The sequence below is a fragment of the Priapulus caudatus genome, unplaced genomic scaffold (assembly GCF_000485595.1).
Source record: "Priapulus caudatus unplaced genomic scaffold, Priapulus_caudatus-5.0.1 Scaffold1257, whole genome shotgun sequence".
Classification (NCBI taxonomy): domain Eukaryota; kingdom Metazoa; phylum Priapulida; class Priapulimorpha; order Priapulimorphida; family Priapulidae; genus Priapulus; species Priapulus caudatus.
In genome coordinates this window covers 50,433-60,474 of record NW_014578318.1, presented here as the reverse complement: position 1 = coordinate 60,474, position 10,042 = coordinate 50,433, and the positions used below count along the sequence as shown (strand labels likewise).

The window sequence follows — 10,042 nt, the reverse complement described above, 5'->3', positions numbered from 1 at the left end:
TAATGTCTAACGTTTATATGTGTGTGGGTGTGCGTGTGCATGTGCGTGTGCGTGTGCGTGTGCGTGTGCGTGTACGTGTGCGTGTGCTTTTATATGAGTGTGCGTGTGCGTGTGCGTGTGCGTGTGCGTGCGCGTGCGCGTGTATGTCTACGTTTATATGTGTGTGCGTGTGCGTGTGGCGGGTGCGTGTGCGTGTGCGGGTGGTGTGCGTGCGCGTGTGCGGTTTATATGAGTGTGCGTGTGCGTGTGCGTGCGGTGTGCGTGTATGTCTACGTTTATATGTGTGTGCGTGTGCGTGTGCGTGTGCCGTGTGCGTGTGCGTGTGCGTGGGCGTGTGCGTGGGCGTGTGCGGGTGCGGGTGCGTGTGCGTGTGCGTGTGCGGGTGCGTGTGCGTGTGCGTGCCACTGCGTGGCCATAGGCACGCGTGTGTGTATTTCACACCAATCTAATTGGTACATGTCAAATTATTAGCGACCTGTTGATATGACAATTTGTTTGCTCCTTAATTTTCCACGCGACCAAATAGTGTACCGCATGCGGTGAGGAGTGGTATGCTTTTACAATATGCCGTGGTAGAATGACAGCGACATAACCCATTACAAACAGGTCGGTGTGTATGTGTGGCATGCGAGCGACAATTTGTTTGCACCTTAATTTTTCACGCGACCCTTTTAATTTTTTTCTTCAATTATTACATGTGTATAGTTATCAAATAGTGTACCGCATGCGGTGAAGAGTGATATGCTTTTACAATATGCCTTGGCTACGAGCTGATCTGTTAATGGCTATGCCGGATGTGATGTGATGTTTTTGTTTTGTTCGGGTTTGTCGTTATTCGGTTTCTAAGCGGGTGGGTCGGTTCGGTCCGCGTGCGTGAGCTACGGCATACCAGATATGCGCGCTTACAGGTATCTGTACGTACAAAGGGTTTCTATATGTGCAACACGCAAATAAACGCACGCGCGTAAATGTGCGTGTACGTGTGCGTGTACGTTTATATGTGTGTGCGTGTGCGTTTATAGGTGTGTGCGTGCGTGTGCGGGTGCGTGTGCGTTTATATGTGTGTGCGTGTGCGTGCGCGTGTACGTGTGCGTGCGCGTGTGCGTGTGCGTGTGCGTGTGCGTGCGCGTGTGCATGTGCGTATGCGTGTGCGTGTGCGTTTATATGTGGTGTGCGTGTGCGTGTGCGTGTGCGTGTGCGTGTGCGTGTGCGTGTGCGTGTGCGTGTGCGTGTGCGGTGGCGTGTGCGTGTGCGTGTTGCGTGTGCGTGTGCGTGCGTGCGTTTATATGTGTGTGCGTGTGCGTGTGCGTTTATATGTGTGTGCGTGTGCGTGTGCGTTTATATGTGTGTGCGTGTGCGTGTGCGTTATATGTGTGTGCGTGTGCGTGTGCGTGTGCGTTTATATGAGTGTGCGTGTGCGTGTGCGTGTGCGTGTGCGTGCGCGTGTGCGTGTATGTCTACGTTTATATGTGTGTGCGTGTGCGTGTGCGTGTGCGTGTGCGTGTGCGTGTGCGTGTGCGTGTGCGTGCGCGTGTGCGTGTGCGTTGCGTTTGCGTGTGCGTGTGCGGATGCGTGTGCGTGTGCGTGTGCGTGTGCGTGTGCGTGTGCGTGTGCGTGTGCGTGCCACTGCGTGGGCATAGGCACGCGTGTGTGTATTTCACACCAATCTAATTGGTACACATGCCAAATTATTAGCGACCAGTTGATATGACAATTTGTTTGCTCCTTAATTTTCACGCGACCAAATAGTGTACCGCATGCGTGAAGAGTGATATGCTTTTACAATATGCCGTGGGTAGAATGACAGCGACATAACCCATTACAAAACACGTCGGTGTGTATGTGTGCATGCGAGCGACAATTTGTTTGCACCTTAATTTTTCACGCGACCTTTTTAATTTTTTCTTCAATTATTACATGTGTATAGTTATCAAATAGTGTACCGCATGCGGTGAAGAGTGATATGCTTTTACAATATGCCGTGGGTAGAATGACAGCGACATAACCCATTACAAACACGTCGGTGTGTATGTGTGCCAGCCACGACCGCTATGTCACTGACGCACGCACGCACGCACGCATGCACGCACGCATGCACGCACGCACGCACGCACGCCCGCACGCATTTAAACGTACGCACGCACATACGCAGGCGCGCACGTATACATGCACGTACGTACGCACGCACGCACGCACACATGCACACACAACGCACGCACACATGCACACGCACGCACGCTCGCACGTACGCAGACACACACAAACACGTACGCACGCACGCATGCATGCACGTACCTACGCACGAACATATATATATAATCTGATGTTTTGGGACTCGTTCAAAGTGCGTGCGCGCGTTTTGGCGTTCGTGCGTAGGTACGTACATGCATGCGTGCGTGCGTACGTGTTTGTGTGTGTCTGCGTACGTGCGAGCGTGCATATATATATATCGCAGGCACACACAGACGTCATTAGTCTTTACTAGAAAGCTCAGAATGATACTATTTACCGTTGCATTCGTCACCTTGCATGTACTCTAACGCCACACAGCCACACAGCCACACAGCCACATTAAACTATTTTCTTTATATTTCATTTATTTAAAGGCGAAGGAATGCCTGAATCTCTTCTATTCACTGCTGCACTGAGCGAGTTCACAGAATAAACTAGAAGAACCGAGTAAATTTTTTGCCTACATTATGCAGTCACATCATCAATGCAATACGTTGCAAATATCTCATCTATTGTTTCGACAGCAGCCTAATATATACGCATTTTAACACGATTGCTAGTCTTATCCCTTACAGACCAGCGTAATTTCATGCGGAGTTCACTCGTAAAGCTTTTAACGAAACTGATGTAAAATACTTTAAGAGCAACGGCCTAATTTATCTGCATATAACTAACTTATTATTATAACTTATCGCGTGTTAGCGCGTCTGACGATAACACTCCCTCTGGAAATAGCTGTCGGAAAGCAAATGAATTTTTATCCAAGTAGGCCTATCAACGCTAGACTATAGAATATCGGAGAGAGCTGTAAAATAGCAGCAATCGAGATGTTTCTCGCTATAGAAGCGTGTACTTACGTAATATACATGTAAAGCGCGCGATGTGCACGCTTTTTTACGCGTAGCTTTTATCGTCTCGACATTATTTTTCGCTAAGATTTATTACACTAGTGAGATCGATGAATATAAGTAGAGGAGGAAAATTATTGAGTGTTGCGGTTCGTGTGTATCTAAAGGTGTAATGGATATTTTTTCTAGTTTTTTTTTAGCTAGCTATAAATTCACACATTGAGGAAGTTGATTTGAAAATATATGACGTGGCAACTGCAGGTGCGTCTACTTGCGTCGTTTCCGAGACAAGCTAGCCGTAAACGTGCACGCACACAATCAGCTCAGTTGATCACCCCACGCCACGACAGACGCGCAGAATAAACGCAACAGAGCGATACGCATTGTTTTGCCGTCATTTTGTTTTATCTTTTCTATATGAATTTTTTTTAAATATATTTTTTAAATATATATTCCGTATTATTGTTTTAACTATATATATTCTTTATTATTCGAGTTACATATTTAGTCATAATAACTCACAGCCTGATTCAAAGTCGCTACCTGCCGTCAGATTCTTGTCTCTAAATTCCCGATTTTTCTCCACAACAGAGCGAACTCATCCCAAACAACAAGAGACGTCGCTCGACCAGGACGGAAGTGGAGGCGACGACAGATCATCGCGTCAGGGAAAACAACGAAGTCGTCGACCGACACGAGACGTTGGAGCGACAATCGCCGACGTCGCGGAAGACGAGAAGCGGTCGTTGCACACGACAGTCGTCGTATTGTTCCGCAGGCAAGCGGAAAGCGAAAACGATCGACCGTCGCCTCGCGAGTTCTCTTCCCCGTCTCATTTGTCGTTTCTCCTCGTCGTCTACTTCTTGTTGCTATTACAGCAAGTACACTCTGTCCCATGACCTCACGCTGCTGGCTAAGCGACAGCGGCGCCCTCGTCTCGTCATCATCGTCGTTGTCGTTGTCGTCGTCGTCGTCGTCCGTCGTCGTCTAACGCATGCTGCTAGTGACAGCCGATGTCAATCGGCAACGAAAATTAATCAACTCGTCCCCGTCGACTGCGACGTCGTTGGGTGAAACGGATATCTGGTCGATGAGGGGAGGGAGAGACGCGACGATTGTTGTCAGGAGTCCAAACGCTCAATGTCTTGCTCAGCGGTTTCTTTGCTGGAGTTGTCGGCAAGAAAACTGTCGGCACTCCAGAGTTGTCGGCAAAAGAATTGTCGGCGAGAGAACTGTCGAGACTTCATTGTTGTCAGCAAAAGAAATTGTCGCAAGAGAGCCGTCGGCAAAAAGAACTGTCGGCAAAGAATTGTTGGCAAGAAAGTTGTCGGCAAGAGGTGTTGTATGCGCAGTCCATGTGAGGTGCGAGAGAGTCCCGATGCACAACAACAACAACACACAACACAACAACGAACCAACAACAACAACAGCTAGTGTAACATACGAGAGGAAGCGATTTTCTACTGCATCGCACTGAGCTTAATTCATGTGCGCGCGTGCGTGTGTTCGGCCCGTGCGTAGCGGTTGTGTCGGCGTCTCGTGCGTTGCGTGTAGTGCGCGCGTGCGTGCGTGGTGCGGCGTGATACAGCGGTGTGATAATCGATGTGTGTGGTGCGCGTGTGGCGCGCGTGGCGTGGGCGTGGTGCGTGCGGTCGTGCGTTGCGTGTGTGCGCTTCGTGTGTGATGCGTGTGCTGTCTCGCGTGTGTGTGTGTGTGCGTGCGTGCGTTGTGTGCGCCTCGTCTGCGTGCGTGTTGTGTGCGTGTAGTGCGTGCGTGTGCGTGCGTGTGTGCGTTGTGCGGCGCGTCCCGCCGCTGCGGTGTGTGTGCGTGTGTGTGCGTGCTGTGTGGCGTGGCTGTGTGCGTGCGTGCGCGTGCGTGCGTGTGTGCGCGCGTGATACAGCGGTGTGATATAACGATGCGCGTGCCGTTGCGTGTGGTGTGCGGTGGTGCGTGGTGTGGCGCTGGCGTGAAGTACAGCGGCTGTGATCACGATGCGCCGTCGCGTGGGTGTGTGTGGCTGCGCGGCGTGCGTGTGTGCGGGCGTGATACAGGCCGGTGTTGATAAGCGATGCGGCATGCAGCGTGTGTTGTGGCTCGTGCGTGCGTGTGTGCGCGCGATGATAGCAGGCGGTGTGGATAGAATGGCGGCGTGCGTGGGGTGTGTGCGCGTGACGTCGCGTGTGTGCGAAGAGAGAGAGAGAGAGAGAGAGAGAGAGAGAGAGAAAGAAAGAGAAAAGAAGAAGAAGAAGAAGAAGAAATAGAAGAAGAAGAAGAAGGAGAAGAAGAAGAAGAAGAAGAAGAAGAAGAAGAAAGTAAATTGTCTTTGCGTTTTAATGATATCTCGCAGCCATCTCGATAGTTTCACCCTAGTTTTGCTAAATGACCAAAATATTGTCATGAAAGTTAAACGCCCCAACGAAATGACAATCATGATAATATAACCTAGAGATTATTAATTATGATGTGCTCTAGCAACGAAATGTTGTCATAATGTCGAGTATAAAAAAAACCTGAATATAAATGAAATGGAGTAATCGTGTTGTAACTATGCATGGCTTCTTTTATTAGCGATGCATTCATGAGGATATCCACTGATATACACTAACGGTGTTCCTCCATTCCAAGAATGATAATAAACTCTAACCACGTACGTAATGGTAACGAGTTCTAGCAGCATATATATTGAATAATAGATTTGTAAACACACGCACGCACGCTCGCACGCACGCACGCATACACTCACGCATAGTTACCGCATAGCATCATATAGATATCCTATTGAACCTTTAGGTATTTACCGTGTAGCTATGATATAACAGCCATTAATTATTATACAACCAGATGCACCTAATGACAAGTTGCTAAAATAATCTGCGCAGGATAACTATGAAACAATAACTAATAATACCGCAAAATTTAACTGCAATCACATATAATTTCCGTTAAACTAAAAGAACAATCCGATTGATCAGGCATGAAACATTTTTGGCTAGAAACGCTTCACAATTATTTTTCCCGCCAGAGTGCAGAATGTGTACGCTGGCTGCTATTCATTCGGCTGCATTATATAAATCAATCAATGATAGAGCTCTCTCTCTCTCTCTTCCTCCTTTCTCTCTCTCCCCATTTCTCTCTCCGCCCTAATTCACGAGCTCTCTCTCTCTCTCTTTCTTTTCCGTGCACACTCTTTCTCACTGTCTTTCTGCTTGTCATTCCCATTCACTATCTTCCCCTCTTCATCTATTCAACTTCCTATTTCTCTCGCTGCTCTCTTCCTGTTCCCCAGTCCCCCTTCTCTATTGATCGCCCTCTCTAAGGCTCTCTTTATTTATGTTTTCTCTTTTGTTCTTAATCTGGAATTTCGGAGAAAACTCAGTATCATCCCGACATCGAACATAGATGGCGTTAGTACCGCGTCGGTTACGCTAATCTCAGCAATGACGTAATTCCGCGTTTTCGGCGATTTTTTATACTTGTGAGTGTGTCGCGCGCATGCGCTGTTTAGCCGCAGGCACGTGTTTTGTTTCAGCATCGCCTTGTCGTTCAGCAATGAATGATGTTTCTGGCGGCGATAGTAAAGCAGCGTCAACGTCTACACGGATCGGCGCCGCCGATGTTTACGCTGCACCACGAGCAGACGATATCCAAGCGTATATTCCATCGTAGGAGGTGCAACATGCGTGCTTAGAAGAACCGAGTAAATTTTTTGCCTACATTATGCAGTCACATCATCAATGCAATACGTTGCAAAATATCTCATCTATTGTTTCGACAGCAGCCTATATATACGCATTTTAACACGATTGGCTAGTCTTATCCCTTACAGACCAGCGTAATTTCATGCGGAGTTCACTCGTAAAGTCTTAACGAAACTGATGTAAAAATACTTAAGAGCAACGCCTAATTTATCTGCAATCATAACTAACTTATTATTATAACTTATCGCGTGTTAGCGCGTCTGACGATAACACTCCCTCTGGAAATAGCTGTCGGAAAGCAAAATGAATTTTTATCGCAAGTAGGCCTATCAACGCTAGACTATAGAATATCGGGAGAGCTGTAAAATACAGCAAATCGAGATGTTTCTCGCTATAGAAGCGTGTACTTACGTAATATACCATGTAGAGCGCCGATGTGCACGCTTTTTTACGCGTAGCTTTATCGTCTCGACATTATTTTTTTCGCTAAGATTTATTACACTAGTGAGATCGATGAAATATAAGTAGAGGAGGAAAATTATTGAGTGTGCGGTTCGTGTGTATCTAAACGTGTAATGGATATTTTATTCTAGTTTTTTTTTAGCTAGCTATAAATTCACACATTGAGGAAGTTGATTTGAAAATATATGACGTGGCAACTGCAGGTGCGTCTACTTGCGTCGTTTCCGAGACAAGCTAGCGTAAACGTGCACGCACACAATCAGCTCAGTTGATCACCCACGCCACGACAGACGCGGCAGAATAAACGCAACAGAGCGATACGCATTGTTTTGCCGTCATTTTGTTTTATCTTTTCTATATGAATTTTTTTTAAATATATTTTTTAAATATATATTCCGTATTATTGGTTTTAACATATATATATTCTTTATTATTCGAGTTACATATTTAGTCATAATAACTCACAGCCTGATTCCAAAAGTCGCTACCTGCCGTCAGATTCTTGTCTCTAAATTTCCGATTTTTCTCCACAACAGAGCGAACTCCATCCCAAACAACAAGAGACGTCGCTCGACCAGGACGGAAGTGGAGGCGACGGACAGATCATCGTCGTCAGGGAAAACAACGAAGTCGTCGACCGACACGAGACGTTGGAGCGACAATCGCCGACGTCGCGGAAGACGACGAAGCGGTCGTTGCACACGACAGTCGTCGGTATTGTTCCGCAGGGCAAGCGGAAAGCGAAAACGATCGACGTCGCCTCGCGAGTTCTCTTCCCCGTCTCATTTGTCGTGTTCCTCGTCGTCTACTTCTTGTTCTATTACAGCAAGTACACTCTGTTCCTCATTGACCTCGCTGCTGGCTAGCGACAGCGGCGCCCTCTCTCGTCATCATCGTCGTTGTCGTTGTCGTCGTCGTCGTCGTCGTCGTCGTCTAACGCATGTGGTAGTGACACCGATGTCAATCGGCAACGAAAATTAATCAACTCGTCCCCGTCGACTGCGACGTCGTCGGGTGAAACGGATATCCGGTCGATGAGGGGAGGGAGAGACGACGATTGTTGTCAGGAGTCAAACGCTCAATGTCTTGCTCAGCGGTTTCTTTGCTGGAGTTGTCGGCAAGAAAACTGTCGGCACTCCAGAGTTGTCGGCAAAAGAATTGTCGGCGAGAGAACTGTCGAGACTCCATTGTTGTCGGCAAAAGAATTGTCGGCAAGAGAGCCGTCGGCAAAAGAACTGTCGGCAAAAGAATTGTCGGCAAGAAAGTTGTCGGCAAGAGGTGTTTGTATCGCAGCCATGTGAGGTGCGAGAGAGTCCCGATGCACAACAACAACAACAACAACAACAACAACAACAACAACAACAACAACAACAACAGCTAGTGTAAATACGAGAGGAAGCGATTTCTACTGCATCGCACGAGCTTATATTATGTGCGCGCGTGCGTGTGTGCGCCCGTGCGTGCGTGTGTGTGCGCGTGCGTGCGTGTGTGCGCGCGTGCGTGCGTGTGTGCGCGCGTGATACAGCGATGTGATAACGATGTGTGTGGGTGCGTGTGCGCGCGTGCGTGCGTGTGTGTGTTCATCCCTCGTGTCTCGGCACGTTAGGAATTTTTGTAACATGGTCATTTTTATGCCTCCACCGAATCGGTTTCGTTCCAAACAACTTTCCCGACGATCGCGCCGCCGCTTTTTGCCGCCCTAGTGCATAAACCCGGCGAGCAGTAAATAAAAACGTAAACAAACTAGCAATGGGGTCTGCCAGGAAGTGGCAATAACAAGTGGTTGAGGATTTATCGATGTTTTTCTCTAAGAATGTATTTTCTCTAAGCGCCAGAAGGCCTGCGCGTGTATGTATATACACACACACACACACGCGTCGCTTTGTCGTTCATCATTCTGCCATTAAACCTCCCAGTGATTCGTCTACCACCGCCTTGCTGCCGGTCGCCACGTCTTACTCCGAACATCCAGGAATAGTTCCCAGCGTTGCTTCGTACACTTTTCCCGTGGCCCATGGCAGCCAGGGACTGTGTCACTGCCTGCGCGAGTGATTATACATATACTCTCGTGTTGTAGTGAATTAAAGGGAAAACGAATCGGGCGCCCACGCGTCAACATTTCCTCTGCTAAGTTCGTTTGTTATGATTTCCCAAGATGGCGGACGCATCGTTTGCTCGTCTGCGTCACTCGTCAACAATCAATTCTAAATCTGTTTACGCTACGAGTTATTTACCGCAGCAATGAAACGTCGCACGGCGGAGATAGCTAGTGGCGTTCGTTCCAGCGATTTATATACGCACGCGAGATTCCACGTGGATATCAAAGTTCGACGTAACATTCAGACGACAGTTCGCATGCATATGCATCGCGGTTGTCCTCCCGATAACCATAACATATATATCCGGTCGAATAAATCGCTAGTCGGATCCGCGTTTCCTGTTCGAAGATCGATTCTATTTATACTTGTTACGCGTGCGCTGTCATCATCATCATCATCAGGTAGTAATTTACGCCTTCTGCTTGCAGCCACCACCTGATTACCGGAAGACATTAGAAAACAGAACCCGCGTCGATTTATGCGATATCGGGTGTAAATATAGCTAGTTTAGTCGAGTGAAAAACAGCTAGAAAACAAGCGGGCCGTTTAGAAAAGGAGAGCACCGTACGGCAGTAAATCGCGAGGCTGTCTCGCGCTGCTCGGATTGATCGTCCAATGATAACGAGCGAAATGCGAAACTACTTCGAGGCAGCGCTTCTGTTCCCCCCGGGAAATTACGTCGATCTGTCGTTCATCGAACGAC

General features: G+C 48.0%; 1 protein-coding gene across 1 annotated transcript in view; it reads left to right on the top strand.

Moving 5' to 3' along the window:
• Positions 1-8,106, top strand: part of LOC106815998 (glycine receptor subunit alpha-1-like) — a 13,030-nt gene extending 4,924 nt beyond the window's left edge. Inside the window, exon 3 of the mRNA XM_014820531.1 lies at positions 7,777-8,106. Coding sequence (XP_014676017.1) covers positions 7,777-8,106 — 330 coding nt within the window. The remainder of the gene's footprint in view (positions 1-7,776) is intronic.
• The last annotated feature ends 1,936 nt before the right edge of the window (positions 8,107-10,042 follow it).